This window comes from Mustela erminea, chromosome 2 (assembly GCF_009829155.1).
Source record: "Mustela erminea isolate mMusErm1 chromosome 2, mMusErm1.Pri, whole genome shotgun sequence".
Classification (NCBI taxonomy): Eukaryota; Metazoa; Chordata; class Mammalia; order Carnivora; family Mustelidae; genus Mustela; species Mustela erminea.
The window spans coordinates 17,163,649-17,188,208 of NC_045615.1; the positions used below are offsets into that span (position 1 = coordinate 17,163,649).

Genomic DNA, 24,560 nt, shown 5'->3' on the forward strand with positions numbered 1-24,560 from the left:
GAGAAACTGGAGCTCCCCGCCTCGCTCGGTGGTAATTAGGTTAATGCTGGAACGTGATGAACACAGCCCACTTGGCACGCAGGTCTGGAAAAGGAGATGCCTGCCTCCCTCGCGAACCTGCCCTCAGTCAGACAGCCGATAAGGCAACACTCACCCTTTTTCCGGGCCTGGGCGATGACTTCGGCTGCACTCTTGCTCATCACCTTGGTGACGTACAGGGGGCAGTTGGTCTGGTTGGCGATGGTAATCGAGCGGTTCACGGCTTCAGCCTCGACCTGCAGAGGAGCACGTGGATGTGAGAGCTGTGCCCAGTCTGCACCCTCAACCCACCAAGGGAGGCGGAGAGGAATGAGAGGCTGCCACCACGCCCTCAGGGTTTTGCCCTGAGCAGCATCACAGGAGGGGGATGGGACTTTCCCAGGGTCACTCAAAACGGGTGGGTGGAAATGATGGGGCAATTCCTTCCGAGACCCTGTGAGTGGCTGGAAGGGTGCCCAGCAGACCTACACCATCAGCATCAGCCGGGAGCTGATAAGAAATGCAGACTCTCCAGCCCTTCCCGGAACCAGCGGATCAGTAACTCTGGGGATGGGACCCAGAATGTGGGTTTTAAGAGCTCTAGGTGATTTTTAATGCTTGCTCCTCTGAGAAAACCACCGGGCACGGATAGGGATTGCCCCCAAGTCAGTGCATTCCTTCCAGCTGCAGGGTCTTGAGTCAAGCCATCCAGATTTTTGTGCTGGGCTTCTATCTGACACCCATAAATGGGACACAAGGAGCAATGTGACCTTATAGGGCTCTGGGAGCAGGCAGATTTGTGGCAAGCCATGGTCTTCAGTATGGGTAACATGTCTGTGGCTGCACAGGCTGGTATGAGCCTCAGTGCGGGATGGAAGAGCTGTTCCAATTCACGATTCCTTAAACCTGATGCTTCAACGAATAATAACCCAGAGACCCCAAGTGATTACTGCTGACTACCTGGCCAAGTAAGACTACTGAGCGCAAGGTATACCCTACAGATATATGTGTTAGAACGGACAAGTGCAGAGCCCGTGCATCAATGGTAGACTGATGGCTCTCAAAAAGCCTTTTGTTCCCTCCCTAAATCCTGGCAGAAGCTGTGACTTCAACACCTCACACCAAGGGGCTGGGTTCAACTCAGATTTTTTGTATCTTCTGTGCCCCACCCCCAAGAGTTCCCAGTGTAGTGCCTGGTACACAGTAGTCGCCCCGAAATCTTTACTGAGGAAATAAATTACTGTATTGTATGTTAACAGTTAAAGCGAGCTGCTACTTTTCCTAAGAGGTAGCTGAGCTCCTAACTGAATTATCTTAGCCAACCAAGCTTCTACAGGAGCTGGACCAAGAGCTGAAGTTCTACAATGGCGTTAACTGGTAATCTAATTTCATAAACGAAGACAACTTCATTCACGTTGGCCCTTTCGGGCATCAGCTATGTAAAGAGAGAGGCCTCAAAATTCAACGGCAAACCAAATGGCTCTTGCAAAAGCTCATTAAACCTCCAAATGTTTTTAATTCCTGGAATAGCTGAGCCACCCGCCCCCCTTCTCCCTGACTCCAGTTACAACAGAAGTGCCTCTAGCCAGGGGCAGCACAGAGGAGGGACGGCCGGAATCTCTGAGGTCACTTCAAGAGTCCACAGTGTGAAGCGCGGAAAGGACTTCTCTAGAAGCCTCACGGCTTCCCAGGGGCGCCAATGACTAACCCAACTAATGGGCCCAACACCAACACTTCTGAAAGTGAACAGAGGCACTATTAATAACGGCATGGGAGCAACGGGCACAGGCTGGGACTGTCCTGGGTGAACTGGAATGTGAAATCAGACCAACGAGAAAGTAAATGGAGCGAAAGTGCCAGTTCTATGGGGGGCCTGCAGGATGGGCATCCCGGGGTCCTGTGTGGATTTGCTCATCCTCCGTGAGGGGAGCTCTGACCCCTCCCCCGCCACAGCACATGCCCCGGTGAGGGCACAGGCCTGACTACAAGGTTACCTCATGCAAAGAGGTCACTTAAACCCCAAGTCTCTGGGTTCCTTCCAGAACCGTCAAGGGATCCACATTTACCCTTCTGTGTGTACCTGTGCATACCCCTTACACGCAGTGAATGGATTTAAATAACACCACTTGAAATATTGTGAAAATACTATTATAGCTCAAAAATTTTTTTTTAAAAAATTGTGTTTATCTCAGTAGAGTTATCAAGGGGTTGGAGAGGTCATCCAGCCTTGCTGATTTTTTTAAGGTCAGGCACCCCAAGATCCAGAGAGGACAGCCACTCGCCTAGGAACACACAACAGTGTCGGTATGCACCAGACAATCAGAATACACAGCAGTGTCTGTACACCATACACCCTCGCACGCCAGTCCTCCATGTCTCATACCCCAGCCGCACTTCCGACAGGGCCCCGCTGGAAAGCTCCCTTCTCTGGGAATGGTATTTTGTCCCTGTCACCCTCATCCCTACGTCTCCCACTTTCTTCCCTGATGCCAGTCTTCCAGCCCAGAGCCCATCACAGTCTGCCCTCCCTACTTACTCTCCACCTGTCTCTTCCTCCCCATCTCAGCCTCAAGCCCCTCCGCGTTTGTCTTGCTGTCCCAGCAGGCCCGGTCATTATGCACACGGGGTACCACCGGGCGGCCAGGCCGTTTCTAGATTTCCACATCCCTGGTGGTGTCTCCTCTCCATCTTCCCAGCTGGGCCTGGGGAGAACCGAGCCAAGTTAACCACCATGATGCGGCGACAGGGCACGACACGGGAAGGAAGGCCGTGTTCCTATGAGGTCAACGGCTGCCGGTGGCAAGCGGGCTGGATCTCCCTCACTGCCCTGCCCAGCTCAAGCTCCTGCTCTCTTCTCTTTTTTATCCACAGAGGGTCTAACACACGACAGATGCCCCGAAACAAACAGAAAAGTAATCACCAGGAGCTGCGGGAGAAGGTGGCGGCTCATGCCTGCTAGCTCAAGGGGCTGTCCTTAAGGGTGCATCTGCTCAGGGGAAGAACCAAATGCTGGGGCCGAGAGGGAGCCTCTGATCAGCTAAGAAGCAGGGGACCCTAGAAAGCATCCACTAGAGCCTCTTGTGAGACAACAGGGCACTGCCCAAAAGCCCAGAGCTCCTCAAACCGGAGCACTCCAGACCTGCCAGTCCCCAAAGGAGGGCTCATAATCCACGGCTGGGGATGCCGAAATTCTCCACGCAACAACTGCTACAAGGGAAACCTCCTGTGTCTGATCGTGGAAGAACGGGTTTGACTTTAGCGGTCAAAAGAGCAACTAGAACAACTCTCCTCCAATAGCTTTTGCCCATTTCACAAACCCTGGGCTTGCATCTTGTGTTTAAGTCTGCAGGGATCTGGGGATACTAGGACAGACAGAAGGAAAAAGCAAAGCAAGCCCCCAGGAAGGCTCTTACAAGTTCAACAAGATTCTGGCTCTCAGAAGTAGCTTCGTGAACCAAGGTAAGTGGCACTGGCTCTTCTCAGAGGGCAACATCTCCTCCCCCACCTGCAACTAGGACAGCTGGACAAAGGGGAGAGCACACTCTCTGAGCCAGGTGTCATCACTGGTTACAGGGGCCCACCGGCTTTATAGTGAGCTGGGGCTCCCGAGTGTGTGTTTGTGTGCACAAGCACACACAGGTGCATGCGTGCAAACATGCAAGGACAAGCATTCCCAGTATGCGTGTATACATGTGTACACGTGTGTGTATATATGTTACATGTACACACTAGTGTACAAAGCCAGCCTTGGGTACTCTGAGCATCAGCGACGGGGATTATCGCCCTCTCTCTCCGATCAGCTCCTCCCCAAGTTCCTGTCCACCAGCCCCAGCGACAGCATGCACAGGGGCCACAAGAGTCGCTTTCAACCTCCCTCACCCATGTGCCAGCCCCAGCTCAGCCCTTCGGCTTTCTAGTGTGCGTGGAAGGTTGGACGGTGTGACAGGAACCCTAAGGCCTGGAGCGGGACCAGACAGTACTGGAAGTGTCACGGTTTCTGTCCTTCAGCTGACAAGAGGAGGGTGTCCTGAGGGCCACAGATGGTGCCAAAGGTGCCCTGGTGTGTGTGTCTGTCTGTGGCTCTGTCTCTATGTGTGTGTCTGTCTGTTTCTGTCTGTGTGAATGTGCATGTGCAGGAAGAAGGGCAGGACAAGGAAATACAAATCCTGTGTGTGTGCAGGACATTCCAACGGCCTCCTCCCCCTTCTCTTTTTCCGGCCTCTTTCTGACTTTCTTTCTCCTTTTCCAGCCTCACTTCTTCCCCAAAGTCAGAGGGAAAAAGCTATAGATAGCCTGCCCTCCCACCCCAACCCGGACAATCTTGATGGCACCTTTGGACTCCAAACCCCTACAAATCTATCTTCTTCTTAGGGGGAGCCGGTGGCCCCTGCACCACAGGTCAGAAACTGCACCCTTCTCAGGGCCAGAGGGAACCTCCCGTTCTCAAGCTCTGTGCTTTGCAGGCACTGGTCCCATTCATACTCCTCTGATCAAGCATCTCCTTCCACCTGTTGCCATAAGGAAAAATCCTACTGCTAAAGCCAACAGCCAGCTCCTTGAGGACTGTCACTGCCTGTCACTTCTCTCTTGTAAGAAGAGTCTGTTGGTTTCCATGAGACACCCAGCATTCTCTTTGCTGAGAGCTGACCAGGTCCACAAAAGCCTGACCTCCACGGAGCCTTTCATCAAGCAGCCGATTTCCGAAAAGGTCACATATTCTAAGTTTAGAAAAACAGACTCCCCAGTATGTATGATGTGAGTACCTCCCTTCTGTCTCACTAGCCTAACCATCCAAGACAGTGACTCTCAGCCTGTGTGCTCCTGCTCTGTGATCCCTCAGTGTCTGGAAGATTGTCTGCCCCTCTCTGCTGATATCCCGCCCAGACCTACCATGGAAAAACTGACAATTCTCCTTATGCCCTTTAGCAATTCAGAAGAGCTTTTAGATCCCCATGACGACGTCATGGCGATGGTGAGATTCTGGAGGCCCCACGTTATGAACCATGAAACCCACATTGCAGGAGGCTAATAAGAAGCTGTTTGTGTCTACCCAAGAAAGGACGTGGTGGCTCAGAGACACAAGGGAGAGCCTCCAGCTAAACAACCCCCACGGCTCTCCTCTACAGCTCAGGCGAGGACCTCACACTGCCTACGTAGACACCCACACACGTAACCTGTGACTCCTCAGAGGGCCCAAATTTGGATCCTGAGAAGCCCCAGTCTTGATGGGAAGTGGGTTCTATGTGGCTCTGGCAGCCCCCAGGGGATACTGAGTCACGTGTCCCATTCAACAGATGTTCACCTCCTCAGGCCGGCTCAGCACATGACCCTCGGGGCCCGTGATGCCCAGATCCAGGATCCTCTGCTGTTCCTGCAAGGTTGAAAGAAAGCCAGGCCATCAGTGAGAGCTGGACTGCACATGGGTCTGATGGCTAGAGATCTTTGACTCAAAAAGTTACTCAGGTAAGATGTAAAAAACGACCCTGCTAACCGCTCAGCCCTCACCCCAGGACCTCGGGAATAGAAGGGCTCACTACACTGTCCCCAACCCTACCTGAGCTCCCAAGTGTGTCCAGCTCTTCCTCTGGGATGCTGAAACCCCATGTGTGCCCAGCCCTAGGCCCCAGTGTCAAACGTCTGCGTGGGGTCACCCATCCCGCCCATCCTGCCCACCCCGGAGGCAGCTCCGTGCCAGCCCCGGGACAAATGGCTCCTCTGTGGAAAGGGAACAGGCGGAGAGTCCCGTAAAACACAGGAAGGTGCGTGTCACCAACATCCGTGCTGCCAGTGAGATGGCCAGCCCTGGGCCCTAGGACAGTGGCACTGGGTCACCCTGCTTTTGTCCTCCCTGCAGCTGGCCTACAGAGTGCCTTCCCTTTCCCGAGCCCGCTGCTCGCCCTGCAGGTCACGAAGACAGCACGAGGAGGAAAGCGCCGTACCTCGGCAATGATGTCACCGTTCTCTGCATGGACTTGGGCGATCGCACCGATATCCCGAATCACGCTCAGGACTTCATAGATCTGGGGGGGAGAACAGAGACAGGGGTTTCCGTCTCCCCGTTTACAAGCACAGCCATGCCCCTGCCAGTCACAGGAGTCAGAAACAGCACCCACGGCTGCTCCTACTCAGGCCAGCTCTCTTGACAAGCCCCAAGGTCAAGGCTTCTGGCCCCCCGTGGCAGAGCAGGACCACTCAGGAATCAAGAGGCGGCATGACCTAAAGGACGGGGAGTAGGCGAGGCTTATGGAGGACACCTCTGGGCCATGTTGTCCCAAAGAGGGAGTGACAAGGCCTACTCCAGAGCCTGGTGGAACACCAGTCCTAGGGAGTGGCCAGGACACTGGGGTCATACCCTCCTTAAAGGTAAAGTTACCCCAGGGCCCTCATCCACTAGTCATTCCCACGAAGCTAAGGGACATACACTGGAGGCAGCTTCCAGGACAACAGCATTGGACCCAATGTACTAAATGCCCGTGAGCTTGGGCAGAAAGCCTACTTTCCTTACCTGGGAATCAGTTAGCTGGAAGCGATCCTTGAAAGCCATGTACACAAGGAAGGAATTTACCCCTAGTGGATAGACAAAATAGAGGCAGAAATGTGACTTTAATGCATAAACCAAATAATCCAGAAGCAAGTAAGAAAGATATGATACAGTGCCATATGTGTATAGAGAGAGAAATAAAGAGAGGAAGGACCAGAGAGAGAGACACACAGAGACAGAGCAGAGAAACAAGGATAAAGCACATGAGGTAAAACATAAAGAGTTGGTAAAAACAAAAAACAAAAAAACTAAGACTGGGGTGCAAAAGTGCTTTTTAGTATCCTGACAGTTCTTCTCTAAGTTTATTGAAACTAGAAGTTGCCTGCTTTGTATTTCCAACCAGATACACAGCGCTGTTACTCACAACAGCCAAAGGGCAGAAGTGCCCACTGACAGATGAATGGATACACGAAATGTCATGCAGCCATACAACAGGACGGAAATCCTGTCACATGGATGAACCCTGAGGACATGATGCGAAGGAAAATATGCCGGTCATTAAAGGACAGACATGCAGGACTCCATTTATATGTCAAACTTACAGAGACAGAGAACTGGGCTTTACCAGGGGCTAGAGAAGGGGGCAGGGGCGAGGGGTTGGGGTTTGTGTTTAACAGGTGTGGAGTTCCTGTTTGGAAAGATTAAAAGTTCTGGGGATGGAGAGTATAATGATTGCCCACTGGACTGTACATTTAAAAGTGACTCAGATGGTAAAATTTAGGTTATGCTGTATTTTACCACAATTTAAAAAATTAAAAAAATAAAAGCTGCCCTCAACTGTCAGGACTTTAAGAACACAAATGAGAAGATTCGGGGGGATGAAGATCCGTAATAAATGCCTCGTCTTTGGTAAATCAACTACTCCAAGCTGATTTTTTAGAAACCTTTTAAGTAAGAAAGGGTCCAATAAGCCCATGTCGCAATTCTCACCCTGGCATTTCAGAGTCCTTGTCACCGAGGCACCAGACCGGACATCCCTGTCCCACATCCATCACAAACATAAACCACTGCACTGACAGCCTTCTAGTCCTGGAGCTTAATTCACGCCACCTGGGGTGCTGGACGCTGCCCCAGGTTCAATGGCTCGGGACATCCCAGCCTTTCTCTCCTGCCAGGCAACAGTTGCTATGGGAACCCTCCTGGCTGATCTGAAGTCAATTTACTTTCAGTATGGAAAGTTAAACCCTCTGGGGCCTCAGTATTCTCAAAAATAAGAAAGGTCAAGGGTGACCTATTTTCTTTTAGGTGGGATCTTCATACCAGAAAGAATCTTAGGATATCTAGTCTAATACTCTCATGTGAGAGATTTTTCTAAAATCGAGACTTAAAAAGTTTAAGTTAATTCCCCAAGGTCCAGACTTTCATTCTGGTTGTTTTCTGCCACGTTTATGGATACCTGCCATACCCATGCCTGGAGATTTCCCTCCTGCTATTTTACTCACAGCTCATGGTACTTCTGAGCTTAGAAGTCTTGGAACCTGAGAGCAACAGGTGCATCCCTGACAGTTAAGATCCAGTGAGGTCAACATGTCACCCCAGGAGTCTAGCCTATAGCCAAGCTCCAGAGGGCCCCAGCAGATCATGGGACTTGGCGATAACACCCGAACTCCCGAGGTTCCTTTGGACAAAACGGTCCCAGAGGTACCTTGAGGTAGTTCCCTTTCCTCCAGCCTCCCCGTGAATCTTCCAGGGCCCAACCTCTGGAATCCTACTCCCTAAAATAGTCCTATGGAATAAAAAAGAACTTGGAGACCTGAGTGGCTCAGGTAGTGACATGGCTGAGTCTTGGTTTTGGCTCAGGTCACGATCTCAGGGTCATGAGATCAAGCCCTGCATCGGGCTCTGCGCTCCAAGGGGAGGCCGCTTGACATTCTCTCTCACCTTCTACCCCTCCTCCTGCCACTCTCACTTCCTCTAAAATACATAAATAAATCTTTGTTTAAAAAAGAAAGAAAGAAAGACTGTTCAGGTTGTCCCAGAGCCTCCTCACCCTCAAATCTTATCCTGGTTCTTATGGGTCTGTACAAAGAGCTTTACTGAGTCCCCCACTCAGCATCCTGGGCCCCCGCCCCATGACTGCCCAAATCCTTGGCCTCAACTCTGCAACCTGGCTGGGTGCAATTCCCTCAAGCCAGTAAGCTGTGAGCAGCTGTTCCATAAGAACTAGTCCCCATGGTGAGGCTCAAGTTCTCATGTCCACAGAAGCTTCTGCTACTGCACTGGGTATGGTCATCTCCAGTGGGCCCTAGCTGCAGCCCAACCCTCTCTCCTGGCAGATGAGGAGGTGAGGCACAAAAGGGATCTGCTAGCGAGATTCACAGAGCAATCCTTCACAGAGCTGCACCGGCTCAGGCACCGAAGGTGGACTCTCCCCAGAGCCCACTGGTCAGCACAACCTACCGTGGTCCTTCACCAGGGCCTCCATCTCCTCCTGGATGCCCTTATGCCACTCAGTGATATCCACGTGCAGAGAGTAGTCACAGCACGACTTGCTGTCAGCCCATTCCCTCCACTGGTCGAAGGCTGCCAGCAGGCTTGTCCCGGGCTCAGGCACGACATGGTCAACTAGAAAAGAAGAGACACCGGTCGTCACCAACAGAAGTCTCGAGGGCCAATGTCAGCAGCTGTTTTCCCATTGCAACCTTGAACAAGGCTCCTTGGGTTCAAAATCGAGATGGTGATCTCTATAACCAGCTTATAAGAATAACCCAAAAACAGCAGACTCCCCAAGAGGAAGAAAGCAGAAACTTGGCACGGTGTGAGTGATTACCCTGGTGAAACCATGCAGGCACTGCCCAGATCTGATCACCCAGCTCAAAGGAACTGAAAGCACGAACCTCGGACACATTTCACAGACAATGATTCCTTATGGACAATGGCAGTGTCAAATGGCCGGCCAGAGCTGCCAGCCGTTTTCGTGTGTTGATAGCTGCCAGTGAGACGTCCCCACCAGACGGCAAGGAACTTGAAGATGCTGGACCACAGCCATGCAGACTGGGGCTCTTAAAGGTTCCCGGCATATCCAATCTCTCTACGCTGCTCATATTTCTGCCGCATAATACCACTTTGTAATTTAAGGGAGATCTTTCATCTTAAGAACTCAAAGCATCTTTTAAAATGGTGGTTATTGTTATATTGGTATTCAGTTAGGCGGAGATGGAGGACAGGGGACTTCGGACTCCAGCTGACCTGAGTTGATCTCTGGCTCTAACGCCTACCAGTACGTGCTCTTGGATAAGTGGCTTAATCTCCAGCACCCTAAGTTTCTGGATTGTTTCAAATGGGGATATGAACTGCCACATACATTTCTTAGGAGGACTGGATGAAACAGCGTATCTGTTGATTTTCTGTCATTCACTTATTTAAATCCTCCAACAGTCTCCCCTTGCTCTTAAGATAGGGAATCGAGTCCCCAGCAAGGGCCGCAAGATTCTGCCCAGCTTGGCCCTTGCCTATATCTGCAACATCACTCTGGATTATCTCCACCTTGCACTCTGTTCTCCAACCACAGGGGCTACCTTTCGGTTCCTGCTCCCTTCTGCCACAAGGTCTTTGCAGAGGTACCGTATCTCTAAATCTCAGAGAGCTCTTACCCGGTTACCCTGATGACAAGCGGTTTACCAGAACAACTACTCCCCATCTTCTACACCAAGACACTAAAATATAAAGCAAAAAGGCTGGTCCAAGGTCGAAGCAAATTTACGCAACAAAGAATATAAAACCCAGGACTTCACACACCAAAAGCAATGAATCATTCTTCTAAATAAAATATTAGATTGTCTACACCCAGGGAAGCAGTTCTCCACTAAAAAAAAAATGCCAGCCCGGCAATGCTAGTGAGCTCGAATTTCTGAAACGGATCAAATCTTGCAGATGCTGCTAAACGGTAATCCACTGAGCTTGGTTTTATAGATCTCAAAAATGTGGGCCTCTAAGCTGAATCTTCTTTTGATGAAATGCTTTCTTAATAAGCAATAGTGTATGTAATTAAATGGGTCCGCGCACCGCTGGTATTGTTATCACATACAGAATTATCTAATGAAAGCAATGAGGACGTGCACTGGGAATGCGAGTGGGTTCCATCTGTACAATGCTAACAGAGAAACCCTGACAAAACAGTTCCAATTTTCTTAAACTGTGCCCCACAATGCCCCGCAATGCCCCGCAATGCCGGAAGAGGAAAGGGGGAGTGGGGGGAAGAGAAGGGGGAGGAGGAGGAGGAGAAAATACGGCTTTGTGGCCATCACAGAATCTCCCTAGTCATTTGCCGGCTTCATTGCCTGTCCCACCACACCACTCTGCATAAGCTGCCAGATGGGTCTTCTTAAATCTTTCCCCAGATCCTGTCACTCTGCTGATGAGTCTTTCGGTAGCAGTCCACCACCTTGAGAATCCAGATTCAAATCCCCTCTACTCGTCCCGTGGACTGGGTCTCATCTCACCCTGGTACTCTCTGCCCCGAGCCCTGCTCACTGCCATCAGCCCCCAGCTGTTTTCATTCCTTGACCTGCCTGACCCCTCCCACCTCTGGGTCTTTGCACCAGCAGTTCTTGCTCCGGAAACCCAGTCCCCTGGCTCTTACTTGGGCATCTTTGCCTCATCATCACTATCCCAGGATCGCATCCCCATCAACAGTCATTTCTGCCCCTGTCCCCCCCAACCGTGGTTTGCTATCTGACTCCCCCACTAGGATGTAAACTCCCTCTGTGCCGGGACTGAGTGCCTGGATAGAGGAAGTGCTCGATGAACGTCTCTGATGAATGAACGAATGCTCCCATCCAGCGCGCACTCCTCCCGGCAAGATCAGGCCGAGCACAGAAGGAGGTGCCCTTCCAGGAACTCCGTCAGATTTTCCTGTTCAACCTCAAGTATATGTAAGGTCGTCTGGTGCTAAGCTACTCAAACTTGAGTGTGTTTAAGAATTCTCTTGAGAGCTTATGAAAACACAGGTTCCTGGACATCACCCCCAGAGTTTCAGATTCTGTAGGTCTGGGCTGAGAATTCCCATTTGTAGTCATCTCTCTTGGAGCAGGTCTGTGTGCCTTGAACCCGTCTGAACATCCCTGAGTGCAGATCTCTTCCCATTTCCTTCTCCTACCACCTGAATTCACTCCTGCCCATTTTACCCCGAGGGTCCCGTTGAATGACCCAGCAGCGTTTTCATTTACAAACCACATCAGGTTCCCTGTGGCTGTAATATGATGGCTTCCCTCCGTGTCCAAATATAGCTCCCGGAGTGACAAACTGGTGCAAACTCAGGACACAGACAAAGCTGAGGGCTCCAGGGAAATTCACATGCTTCCGCTAAGAACTGACAGCACTCAAGTAACGTGGCCGCAAAAAGCTTCCTCGTGTTTTCCCACAGTTCTCTTCCCATAGGAGCTCTCTCCGGGGAAAAGCTGCTGCAGGGAACAGGGCAGAATGTCATCCTCGCTTCCGGAGGGAGCAGAGATTCCCCACTGAAGACACAAGCCTGCAGAGGATTTGTCCAGAACTCACAGGCCTTCCCTCTCGTGATTTTCCTAAGCTATCTGTCCCCGCAGGAGCCTGGCTCCTGCCTTGCTGCTGACGTTCCCCTTCACGTAAGAGGTGAGAGAAATCTCCTCAAGCCAGCCCTCTGCCATGCAGGGAAGAGAATGACCCTGGGGTCAGCAAGCTGGGTCTGGCTGCGGCTCTGCCTGGCTGTGTCTACTCTTTGGGAACTCTATTTTTTCATGCATAAAATGTGGGCCTGAAACGACCGACTCGGAGGGCTGCCGCAGGTTAAAGGAAGCCTGTATGAAAGCACCTGGCAAAATGTCTGGCACACACCAAGTTTTCATTCCCCTGGGATGAGCCCTCGGCAGCATGCTGCGGTTTCGGCGGTAGGCCCGTGAGTCTGGTCTAGGAGGGAGCCAAGAACGTGCCCCGGGACAGTGGCCCAAATCGACGAGTCACAACCAGGGTCCTGCCTCTAGAAGACGCCAGCTACTTCCAAAGGACTGTTATTACTTCTCTTAAAACTGTCAAAAGACCCCCAGTTTTTTAAACAGCTGAATGGACACGAATGGATACTACATGATTCGCCCATTTAAACTGTACGAGTCAACGGTTTTTAGGCGAGTCAGAGAATTGTGCAACCATCGTCACAATCTAATTGTGGAACACCGCCCAAGAAAGAAACCCCATACCCATCTGCCGTCCTTCCCCATTCCCTCCTAAGCCTGCTGCTCCCAGCCCCAGGCAACCACTCATTCACCCTGTCTCTGTAGATTTGCCCCAGTTGGACATTCATGTAAACGGAATCACAGAGCATGCACTCGTCAGGGTGTGGTTTCTTTTGCTCGACATCACGTTCTCGAGGTCCATCCACGCTGGCGCAGGCGTCAGCCCTCCATTCTTCTTTATTGCCCTGAGTGCTTGTAGTACCCTATTTTTTTTTTGAAGATTTTATTTATTTATTTGTCAGAGAGAGAGAGAAAGAGAAAGAAAGATCACAAGTAGGCCAAGAGGCAGGCAGAGGCAGAGGCAGAGGGAGAAGCAGGTTCCCTGCCGAGCAAGGAGCCCGATGTGGGAGTCGATCCCAGGACGCTGGGATGATGACCTGAGCCGAAGGCAGCTGCATAACCAACTGAGCCACCCAGGCGTCCTGTATCCTATTTTTATATTTAGAGGATATTGACAAGGTGCTGAATGCAAAATATATAAGCTCTTCCTTGAAAATTCAAAGAGAGAACTCCTCTGAAGTTTGCAGGATGCAGAAGACCCTATGTTTTCTTTGTTGTTGTTGTTTCTTTTTTTAAAGATTTTATTTATTTGACAGAGAGAGATCACAAGTAGGCAGAGAGAGGGGGTGGGGTCGCAGGCTCCCCGCTGAGCAGAGAGCCCAATGCAGGACTCGATCCCAGGACTCTGAAATCATGACCTGAGCTGAAGGCAGAGGCTTAACCCACTGAGCCACCCAGGCGCCCCCTATGTCTTTAACTTTAAACTTGGAGGTAACTACCGTTTCACAGGCAGTTGTGAGAGATCCTTGGACCCTCCACCCAGTGGAGGTCCTCCACCAGGACCCCCTCCTTGACACAATCCAAGACCCCAAGTATTTAAAAGGCCAGCAGGTGGTGTCTATGACCAGCTCTCAAGGGACCCAGCATAACTGAAGACACAGAGGTGCCAAAAAAGTCATCATCGTGGTCCCTGCTCAGGAATTGAAGTGGCTGAGCAGGGACTCCATCCCAAAAGTTTCCTGGAGAGAAGCAGGTGGAGTGGGAGAAAGAGGCAGACAGAACTGCTGGGTCCCCCACTGGCCACAGCCTCTCTGAAGCCTCACACATGGATGCACGGAGGGCAGAAGTTCTAGAAGCTCCATTTAGTACACGTACCACTTCGCACTCCCCGTGGCACTGAATCTATCAGAACTGCCCATCTCCTGCCTCCCACTCCAGGATCCTCCCTCCCTCTCTCTCTAGTCCCTGCACTTAGCCATCTGTGCGTCTGCCTCTCCTGTTCCCATCCTAGATAGAATCAGCAGCGTTGAATTAAAAGCAAATCATCAGGGAGATGACGGATCATCTGTGGGGCATCGAGCTGCCACCTACTTACTCAGCAAAATGCTGGGAGACCTAATCAGCAGAGAATAGCTTTTTTTCGTGGAGAGATAAGAGCCTTCAGGAGCCCCCCCGCCTGCCAGTTAGAGTAACATGATTTTGTTCTGGAAAAAAGCAGGAAGTGAAGAAAAAGCACCTGTCCTCGGGACATCGGGGGCTCCTGGAGAAGCGGTAAGGGAGGAAATGGAGCTAGCACTAGTACCTAAGCCACGGGGTTCCGACGAGGTGGAAATGAGCTAGCCTGGGAACTCCTTAGAAGGATGCCAGCTACAGAGCCGTGCTCAAGAAACACCAGAAAGAAGGGAAAAAAAAGAAACACCAGAAGGGAGACAGTTACACTCCTTTATAAGGAAACTGCCAAACATAAACCCCTCTGAGAGGTAGTTTGGGTGCCTCCAAAGCACACGGTTATGGGGCTACCTACTTGCCTTACATCAATATACTGCTTCTTCAGCAAAGCATTATTCTGAAGATCTGGAAATACCTCAAATGTTTGTGCCTGATTTCTCCTCTACAAACCAGTGACACGCACATCTCATAGCACCTTTGTGAGTGCTCGGTAAGGCAGTATTAGTTAACAATGAAGTGCTATTCTGATAGGAGCACATCCTCTTCCCTGGGTCCCCCAGAGCATCAAGTGGGAGGGAGGACTGGCATACAGAAGGTGCTCAATAAGCAGAGGACAGACCAAAGGTCACACATGCCTCTGGCAAGAAAGGTCCCTGGCCGACTCTAGAAACGGAGCATGGAGGAACCTCTTCCTCCAAAAGGCCCAGCCATGAGGCTCTGTGATTGAACACTCCGGTCCAAGGCTCCCTAGCACTCCCTAGGAAAGCTCTCAGAGCACACAGCTTCCCCGGCCATCTGCCACACAGACTCTCTGGGTGTTACACCCCTGCCCTCCTGAATGCTGGCAAGGGGACCCACCGCAGTGACTACCTTTAACAGAAGTGTAATTTACACACTTCACAACGGGAGGAACAGTAACAATTATTCTTATCGAACACTTCCTACATCTGCTGCGATGTCATGCGTCTTTCGTGGATTATCTCATTTCATCCCGACTTCGGCCTGCTAAGGCTACAGCCAGTGTGGGGCCCCACTGTTCAGCTGGAGAGGAGAAGCTGCGCACAGGGGGGTTAAGTAACCCCCTCGTATGACTTAAAATGCAGAGATGCATAGAAAAGACCTGCAACATTGATACCCCCAGTGCCACGGCCAAGCAAGGCCCTGGGGAGAACTCTGGAAAGTGGTCAGTAACGTGGCCATAGCTGTTACCACTGCTGACTGGCTGAGGTGGAATGTGAGCCCAGAAAGTCTGACTCCAGAGCCTCTACTCTTAAAAGAGGGGGGGAGGGATGGGTCACTGAGACGTGAAATGGAGACTTATCCCTTTATATTTTATAACTACAGCATGTAGCTCAATTAATTCAATAAGCAGAAAACTGTATAATTAGCGTAGCAAGTCCAGGAATATTAACTCGGGCTCCTAACTGCTCGACCTTGGAGGCACCTGGGTAATCCCCTTATTTCTCTCTTTGCCAGACTTTGTTTAATGGAATCTTGCAGCAAAAGCTAAACAAGTTCCATCCTACCAAGCAAGCTGAGCCAGGAGAAACTGCTCCGCATCCAGTGATCACTGCTAGAATCATTAAGCCAGAATCTGGAGGGAGTAAGAGCTGAAGCGCGACCCAGTGAAATGTATTTATAAAACAAGCAAACAACCTCCGAAGTGTCCTGGTGATTAGTGAGCTTTGGAGCAAAACAAAGAGGTAGAAGATACAAACCATACCCCTAAAATGTTGAAAATCTAGTCTGGGAACAACAACAGCAAAAAAAGACATTCAAGAGTCCAGGGAAGAAGGGATTCTGCTCGGTCCTCAGGCCCCCGCACATCCCCCACCCTGCCCTTCCCACCACACTCTGCAAAGAGCCGAGTGCTGTGGATGTCCCACTTTGTCACTCACTCTCGGCCCACTGCACCCTTGGCTCTACTGCACGGACACCCCCCCAACAAACTCTCGATTCTTCCCTCCCCTGGGGACCACCACCACGCTCTGCAGCCTTGGCACGGCTGCCCGCAGCACCCTGCGGCCCACGCCCGCCCCAGCTTCCGGACAGCACTCCGCATGTCTGCCTCTGCTTCTCGGAGTAACTGTCCCCTGGCCCCTCTTTGGTCCCCACTGTCTTCAATGCTGATCTCCCCGGGAGCTCTGTCTGACTTCATTAAATCCCACTTACATGTCTGTCATTTATTCCGAAGGTCCTGCGGCGGAGAGCTGAGCAGCAGATTCGCAGGCCCTTTCCTCTAGCTGGCCTGCACGGGGCCCTTATTTCTTGCTCTTGTCTCTTTTCTGTTCTCCTTGCCCCCGGCCATGTCCTCTCTTTCCTCCCTCCTGATCGCCCTCCTCCTCCGTCCTCTGCTTCCTGCAGTCTTCTGCTGTGTGTCTTGGGCTCAGCATTCGACAGATGATGGATATGGGGACTGGGCAAATCCCGGGATCCGCAGCTGGAAGCAGGGGAGCCCCACAGGCTAGAACACCTGCTGGGGCTGGCTTCTGCCGCATGAAGGGAGCCGCCCATCTAGAAGCTGGGGGTGGGGGCTTCCCCCCTGAAGTCCACACCTCCTGCCCACCCATTTCCCTTCTTGTGGCCTGCGCCCGCCAGAATGAGAGTGCCATTCCTTCCAGGCTGCTGGAAGTTGACTGCGAGTTTGGGAGCTAGAGCTGGAGGCTGAAGGTGGGAAAAAAGAGGTGGGGAGAAGGGCAGAGAAGACCCAGCTTCCCAACCCAGCGTTATTTCTCAATCTAAAGACGATCCTAGAAAGACAACCTGAGCTTTCCACCATGTTCACAACTGAACACCGACATTAGCAGAGCTGCCCCCAATAGAGAAATATATCGACCCCTCCAGAAGCACTTCTCAACAGGAATGGGACCATGGACCCATGTTGGAACTTCATACCACTGTCTGCATTGATCTGATGGCAAGAGTATCTGCCTCACGTGGGTACTGCTTTTCAGCGATTCACAAAGTGCTAGCACAGGCCTTTAACCCACGGGGATGCTTACACTAGCGAGGCAGAAACATTTCTGATGCTGGCGTCACAAAGGAACCGTGGCCGGGAGACTTGCCCGCAGTCAAGGAGACACAAACCCACAGAGCAGGAGTCCAACCCCCCCTTGCATTACAGCCTTTCCGAACCGCACCCTTCTTGCCGTTTCTAGGAATACCACTCACCTCAACTCTTCAAACCTGGGCTGTCTCCCACCGTCGAAAACAACTGCAGGTTCACTTACGTGAGCAGCTAATGACCTTCACCGAGTGGACAGAGGAGGAAATGGCCAAGGCGAGCCGGTGACAGTCAATTTGGGATGTCAGACAAAAAGCTTGTCAAAATGTCCGCACCTCGTAAGACCCTTTTCTCTGAGGCTTGGCAAAGGCTGCACATGGGCTTAGCGAGCACATGGCCCGCAAGATCAAAGGCCAGGCTAATGAAAGCTGTGTGTGGCGATGAAGGGCCATTTATAATGTGTAAATCCTTTCAGAGTGACAAACCGCACCATGGGCAGAATTCCTCTCCCTGACTGGGCAAGGGCACACGTGGGGAGACCAGGAGAGTCTGGGAGCCCATCTGCAGGCTGCATGGGCGCCGTCTTCCCAGGGAAGGGCCCAGCAGAAGTTGACCAGGGGGCCTGGGGAGCGAGAGAAGCAAGTCACTTCCCCGGGAAGGGTTCACTTCAACACCAGCCTCTGGGGTAGGACTTGGTAGTCTGCTCTCGATTCACTCAGAAAGGATGTGCCTGGGCTGCGCAGTGCCCACGGGAAAGGTCCCACCAAACCAAGAACGGTGAGAATAAATCGTAGGTGCACTGTTTAACCACCAAGGAGGCTCAAAGGCCTTCAACTGCGGGTGCGCAGGGAGGCTCCTGAGCGCTCGGGAGTCTGTCTTACTGACCGAGGCCAGTCTGGCAGATTCTCCACGAAGAGGAATCGGTGGCAAGAATGAGGTTCAGATCCAGGATGCTTAGAAACTGTTCTGTCTTTTTACCGATGAGGAAATCGGCGTCCCAGGGAAGTTCCAAGAGTCGCTAAAGATACATGAGATAAGCAATACCAGAATTAACCCTAGGTCTGAAGCCAAACGCTATACGCTGTTGCCATTATAAATCCTTTCATATATATATACATATATATGAGAAAATACTACCTATAATCTATATATATGAGAAAATACTCCTATAATCCCACCATCCTCATAGCAGCCATGAATCTTTCTCTCAATCATCTTCCAGATCTGTCTTTTGCATCTATTTTATATGGGAGTAACGACAGGACACACTTACTTTTTCCTTAATACCATGTTACCTTATACAGTCTTCGTAATTCCATTTTTTCTAAAAGCTGTTTTGGGAGGAATGTCCTGTAACTTTCTAAACTGTCCCCATCTGCTGACCCTGTACACGGCTTCCAGTTTTCCTGTGTTACATAACATTCTCGGGAACACATTCACGCAAATACCTCTCCCCTCTTCTAGGTGCTTTTCTCTGGAGAAGGTCCTAGAGCTAGGATGAACCAGGGTTCTTAATACAGATGACCATGCTGCATTCCAAAAGCATCACCCCTTCAGGCTGCCACCAGCAAGATGTCAGGATGTCACCCCAGCCGATGCTGGTATTTTCGTTTTACTTGCTTACTATTTAAGGGGGTAGAAACAAAGCTCTTTTCACTGGGCTATGCCGACTTCTCTGTTTGATACATGGCCACCTTCCAAGACCAAATCGGGAACGGAGTAATACACGAGAGACCAGACCAACCAGCTGTACAAAGGACTTACTGACTATTTAACAAGAACCTGATTAAATGGCCATGTCCACCATCTTAGCTCTGGTAGCCCCTCAACCCCTCTCCCAGCTTTGTCGAAGGAGCCCAAAGACGGCTCCCAAGTAAGGCTGCCTTGCCAAGCATCCAGTATGTGAGCTGGAGAGGGCCCAGGTGCCCAAGGAGGCTGAGCTTTGTCTCAGCTACATGTATGTTCACAGGAAGACAGACTCAAGAGGAAGTGCCATCCCCAAAGCACGATGATGAAATCATGGCCTGGGGAGAAGGCGAGGAGATCCAAAGGCGAAAATCCCAGCCAACTTCATTAGAGTGCAAAGCTTCAAACTTCAGATCCATCGAGCATATCTCCAAGAGATGTTGAAATCATTGGCTAACAGCCGGAGAGGGTTCTGTTTCCTGTAATTAGACAGGCATTTGGAGTCTGAAGAAAAGCCAGGTTTATGGCATCTCCTATCCATGCACCGGTGGAAGAACCACAAGTTGGCTTCAGGCTAGCATTTTGAGCCTGGAATTCCTCGGAGAATCATTATATCCTGGGGAGTGACTCCTCCCTACCGGGCTTCACAGGCCCTGCAGTGTGCTGGCTCTCAAACGCCCTGCTCAGACCCCCTGGGCCTCAGCATCACCATCTGCAAAGCTGGGCTCTCGCTCGTGAAGGAAATGCCGGAGAACCGGGAAATAGTGTCATGTGGAAACAGTCTCTGATGCTCTAAGTGTCCGTGCCGAACGTGCTGGAAACACGATGTGATAAAAGCTCACAGGCAGGGGTGCCTGGGTGGCTCAGTCGGTTAAGCCTCTGCCTTAGGCTCAGGTCGGGATCACAGGGTCCTGGGATCAAGCCCCACATCGGGCTCCCTGCTCAGCAGGGAGGCTTCTCCCTCTGCCTGCTCATGGTCTCTCTCTCAAATAAATAAAATCTTTAAAAAAGAAAAAAAAAAAAAAAGTAAAAAAAAAAAAAAAAAACAACCCACAGGAAGTGGGTTGAATCCCCAGCCCTGCCACCAACTAGGTTCTAGGACCTTAGACAAGCTACTTACAAAAAAAAAAAGTGCCTCAGTTTCCCCATCTGCAAAGTAAGAACAGCAAGAGTGGCTTCTTCCTAGGAGGGGTTAAAAGCATGAACTCTGTAGTCAGACTGCCTGAGCTGGCACCCCAGCTCTATCATCCATCCATGACCTGCATAACCCTGGCAACCTTTTCCCTCTCTGGGCCTCAGTTTCCTTGCCTGTAAAATGGACATTTTAATGGCACCCACTCACAAGATTGTTATGAAATGGCAATTATAAAAGGCTTAGGACACTACTTGCGCAAAAGGTCTTACATAAGCATTTGTTAACTTAAAAGCAAAATGGGATTGTCTTGAGGATAAAAGGCTGCTTGAACCAATTCCTGGCACGAAGTCAGCCTTCCCTAAGTGCTCCATTTTACTGAGAGGTATCACACAAAGGGCCCAGGGCCTAAGGCATCTTGGGGGTGGAGAATCTAGGAGGCCAGGGTATTGGCCAGTGCTGCTGGTGGACCAGGGGGCAGGGGAATGGCTCCGCTGGGTAGGCTCAGGTAGAAACCCCAGGAGGAGTAACAGGATATGGGAAGGGACAGGATAAAGGTCTTACTGAAAGGAGGAGGCCTGGCTCCCAGGCCACAAGAAAGGCATGGAACTTTAAGTCTTTCGCATAAAACAGAGTAAGACCAAGACAAGCAAAACAAATCTGTCCTGTTGATGCAGCAAGTAGGCACTGGCTATAAAACCAAACACAGTAAATGCGAGCGCAGGAAGAATCAGAGACCCTCTTTTAAGCAACATTAAGTGTAGACTTTTCACCTCCCAGGGAACCTCCCTCCTCAACTCTTCCCTAAACCCTGGATACTAGGATGGAAACAATCTTCCTATCAAATGGAATGTATTAGGAATGAATAAATTCATCCCATTTTATTATGAGTCAAATGCAAGAAAAACGACCCAATCAGAACAGAAAACACAAGCCATTAACAGAGTCCCTGTAATTCCAATCACAAGCAAAGAAACCTGGGTCTACCCTGGAGACATCACTTCAGTTAAGTCTCCAGCCAGCTTTTAAAACACTGAAACGATCCATATTTTCAAATACCTCCAGGGATACGGGCACCACAGGCTGGGATCCAGGATCTAGTTTTGCTGGGTCCCCTTGGGGTAAGAGAGGACCTCGCTGGAAGTGAGCTTCCTAAGAGTTCCTAGCAAACGCTGCTTGAGGGTCTGCAGATTTCCTGAGCACACCCGCTTCCATGGGCTCTGTTTACAACACACAATATCCTGGATGCCGGCATGATGATGCAAGAGTATGTCCGTGCGCATGTGTGTGTGTGCGCATGGGTGTGTGTGTGCATGCCTGTGTGAGCGTGACAGGGGCTGTGGGGAAGGAGGTAAGTTCCCTCTACCTCCTGGGGCCTTTGGGCTGCTTTAAGGATACAGAGACTTCCCTGTTTCCACCACAAAGTCTGCCATAAAATAAAATCCAGACTGCAAACAAATTACAGAAAGGGTGCAGGAAGGTAAGAAGCAACAGGAACCCTCGGGGGTCAGGGCACAACAACATGCAGGGTCTGCGTGGGGGGCCTGGTCCGACTCTGCGCCGAGGAGCTCCAGCTCCAGAGAGGGGCAGCAGCTGGCAGCGCCAGGCCCAGATGAGGTGGCCGCGGAAACTTGTGAGTAATGACACTTCCTCTGTTTGTCTCAGCTTTTGGTTGCCCAGGGCTACCGGACCACAGATTCAGGGATGGCTTGCCAAAAATAAGAGATTACAGGGCTGTGTGGAACATCATGAAAAAAATAAAAGTCCTACTGCAAGGCTTTCACGTGCAGAGTGGGTTTGTCTCCGTTTTCCTTCCTGATGGTCCCTCGTTGGAAAGGGAATCCAACTATAAATTCGAGGACCTGTGACTTCCTAATTAGAGCCCAACAGAAATCCAAATACTCACATACATAATAATGGGTAGTACTGTGTCGAGTGCTACAGCCAAAGACCCAAGGTGAAGGTCAACAACAGGAAAAAACAGGAAGCAAATTAAAGAAACATGGCCGTGTTTACATTCCTATTTAAGTAGCTCATCAGACAAACCCTGATTGCAGTCATCTTTGTGCAGAAATAGGGTCTGAAATAGAAGATGTGGCAGGGGCGCCTGGGTGGCTCAGTGGGTTAAAGCCTCTGCCTTCGGCTCAGGTCATGATCCCAGGGTCCTAGGATCGAGCCCCGCATCGGGCTGTCCGCTCCGTGGAGAGCCTGCTTCCTCTTCTCTCTCTCTCTCTCTCTGCCTGCCTCTCTGCCTACTTGTGATCGCTGTCTGTCAAATAAATAAATTAAATCTTTAGAAAAAAAAAAAAAGAGTGAAATAAAAGATGTGGTGTTCACACCCACCATATTTCAGGACATCTTTCATGGACACACACCAAATAATACAAAAAAAGACAAGAGCACCTAGTTCAAATAAGAACTGACATGTACACAGGACTCTAATTAGCTAAGGAGCTGCTAATCCACCCGCTGCTGTGACAGTCTCCTTGTATCTGGAAAAGAACAGATCAGCTCTTAGATTGGAGCTCAACCCAGAAACAAAAGCGTGAGGAGCCTGGTACCTATTCTGTTTATTCCAATGTTGCACAACTGTCCTTCTTGCATCCCCTCCAAAGAAAGTTGGGCAGGGAAGGAAGGGCTGGTGATGTCATATGTTGACTGGGCCCTATCTAGAGCCAACATAATTGACGGGTGTTTTCCTCCAAGGAACCTGGACCAAATTCAAAAACATAGCATAACATCTCTGGAGTCTGAACCATGGTCATTGTACCATCATGTGCTCTCCATCTCAGGCTGAGGGCTAACCGTTCAATGGGTCTTTTTACCATAGTTGATTAATAAGACTCTGAATAACAGCCAATGTATCTGGACAATGAGGCTCAAGCCTGATAAGGGAACCAGTTGTTCAGGGAGTCTTTTTTTTTTTTTTTTTTTAAGAGAAGAGACAGAGAGAGAGAGAGAGAGCATGTATGCATGTATGCACCCGACCAGGGTGGTGGGGGAGGGACAGAGGAAGAGGGAGAGAGAGAATCCCAAGCAAACTCCACAGAGTGAAGCCGGACACAGGGCTGGATCTCACGACCCTGAGATCGCGACTTAAGCCCAAATCAAGAGTCAGATGCTCAAGTGACTGAGCTGCCCAGGCGCCCGCAGGGAGCCTTTCATTAAACCTCACAACTCTGTGGGTAGCTGAAAGTTCACAAACACTAGCCACTGCCTGTACATAAAATTCAAACACTTCCTCACATTATGTTCTCTTCCTTCCCATGAACGGCAGGGGTAAGAGATAATACGCAGATGCAAAGAAGAGTTCCAAGGAAACTTCTCTTTTTATAAAATTCCTTTAAGTGAAAAAGTATTTAAATGCTAAAAACCTGGAAAACAAGAGAATTTAGGAAAAACCCAAATTTCTCTGTTAGTCCATCATCCAAAGAAAATACATACTGATGTACTCTACCTAATCTCTTTTCCTACCCACTTACACACCCACTTACATATTCTTTACAGAAGTGGTATCTTAATTTTACAATATGTAAATTCTATTTCACTAAAGTTCTTTTTAAAAAACATTGTATGAAATTGGACATATTGGTCACGGTCTGCCTTCTTCTATCAATATACTATGAACATGTTCATATTAATATGTATTTTCCATGATGGTTTTTAATGACCACATACTACCTTTTCCGACAGATGGCCATCATTTACTTAACCAATCAGCTATTTTGCTCATTTAGCTTGTTTTTAATTTTTTCTCATCATCAATGTCACAATGAACATCCTTAGAGGGAAATGTTGCACATAGGTAATTCAGAGTCACACTGTATGAATACCTTCTGCTTATACATTGTCAAGGCTCTTGTTAGATACTTGTCTTACTGCCCTTCTAAAGGCCATACCAACGTGAGCACCTAGCAACAGTTTCAGAGTGCCCATTTCACATTAACAAGGAATTACAATTCTTTTCAGTATTTGAACACTTAGGAGATAAAAATTTAGCTCATTGTTATTTTAATTTGTATTTATGTATAATTTGTATTACTCATTCAGTTGACTATTTTTTCATAAGTTTAATGGTAGAATTATTTCTTCTTTTGTGAATACCATGCTCATATCCTTTAGTTTTTCTTAGTGTTCACCTTTTTATTGAAGTGGTAAGATTTCGTATTTTAAATGCATCAATCCCTTATCATATTTTGCAAATCTAATTTCCTACTTTTGGTATTCCTTTTATTTCTTTTACTCTGACAATGTCTTTCATTTCTTTTTTTTTTTTTAAGATTTTATTTATTTATTTGACAGAGAGAGACACAACAAGAGAGGGAACACAAGCAGGGGGAGTGGGAGAGGGAGAAGCAGGCTTCCAGCTGAGCAGGGAGCCTGATATGGGACTTGATCCCAGGACCCTGATATCATGACCTGAGCTGAAGGCACATGCCCCGTGACTGAGCCACCGAGGCGCCCCGATGTCTTTCATTTCTATGTTGTCAAGTGTCTCTGTCTTTTCTGATTCTACCTCTGATA

The 24,560-nt window shown here is 49.8% G+C and overlaps 1 protein-coding gene across 2 annotated transcripts in view; it reads right to left on the reverse strand.

The window, feature by feature from the left end:
- The window catches only part of DPYSL2 (dihydropyrimidinase like 2), a 124,761-nt gene that overhangs the window by 18,948 nt on the left and 81,253 nt on the right, over positions 1–24,560 (reverse strand). For both annotated transcript variants that reach the window (XM_032332371.1, XM_032332372.1), the window contains exons 4-8: positions 8,960–9,124; positions 6,524–6,585; positions 5,958–6,038; positions 5,321–5,389; positions 155–275 (exon numbers count right to left, since the gene is read on the reverse strand). In XM_032332371.1, coding sequence (XP_032188262.1) covers positions 155–275; positions 5,321–5,389; positions 5,958–6,038; positions 6,524–6,585; positions 8,960–9,124 — 498 coding nt within the window. The remainder of the gene's footprint in view (positions 1–154; positions 276–5,320; positions 5,390–5,957; positions 6,039–6,523; positions 6,586–8,959; positions 9,125–24,560) is intronic.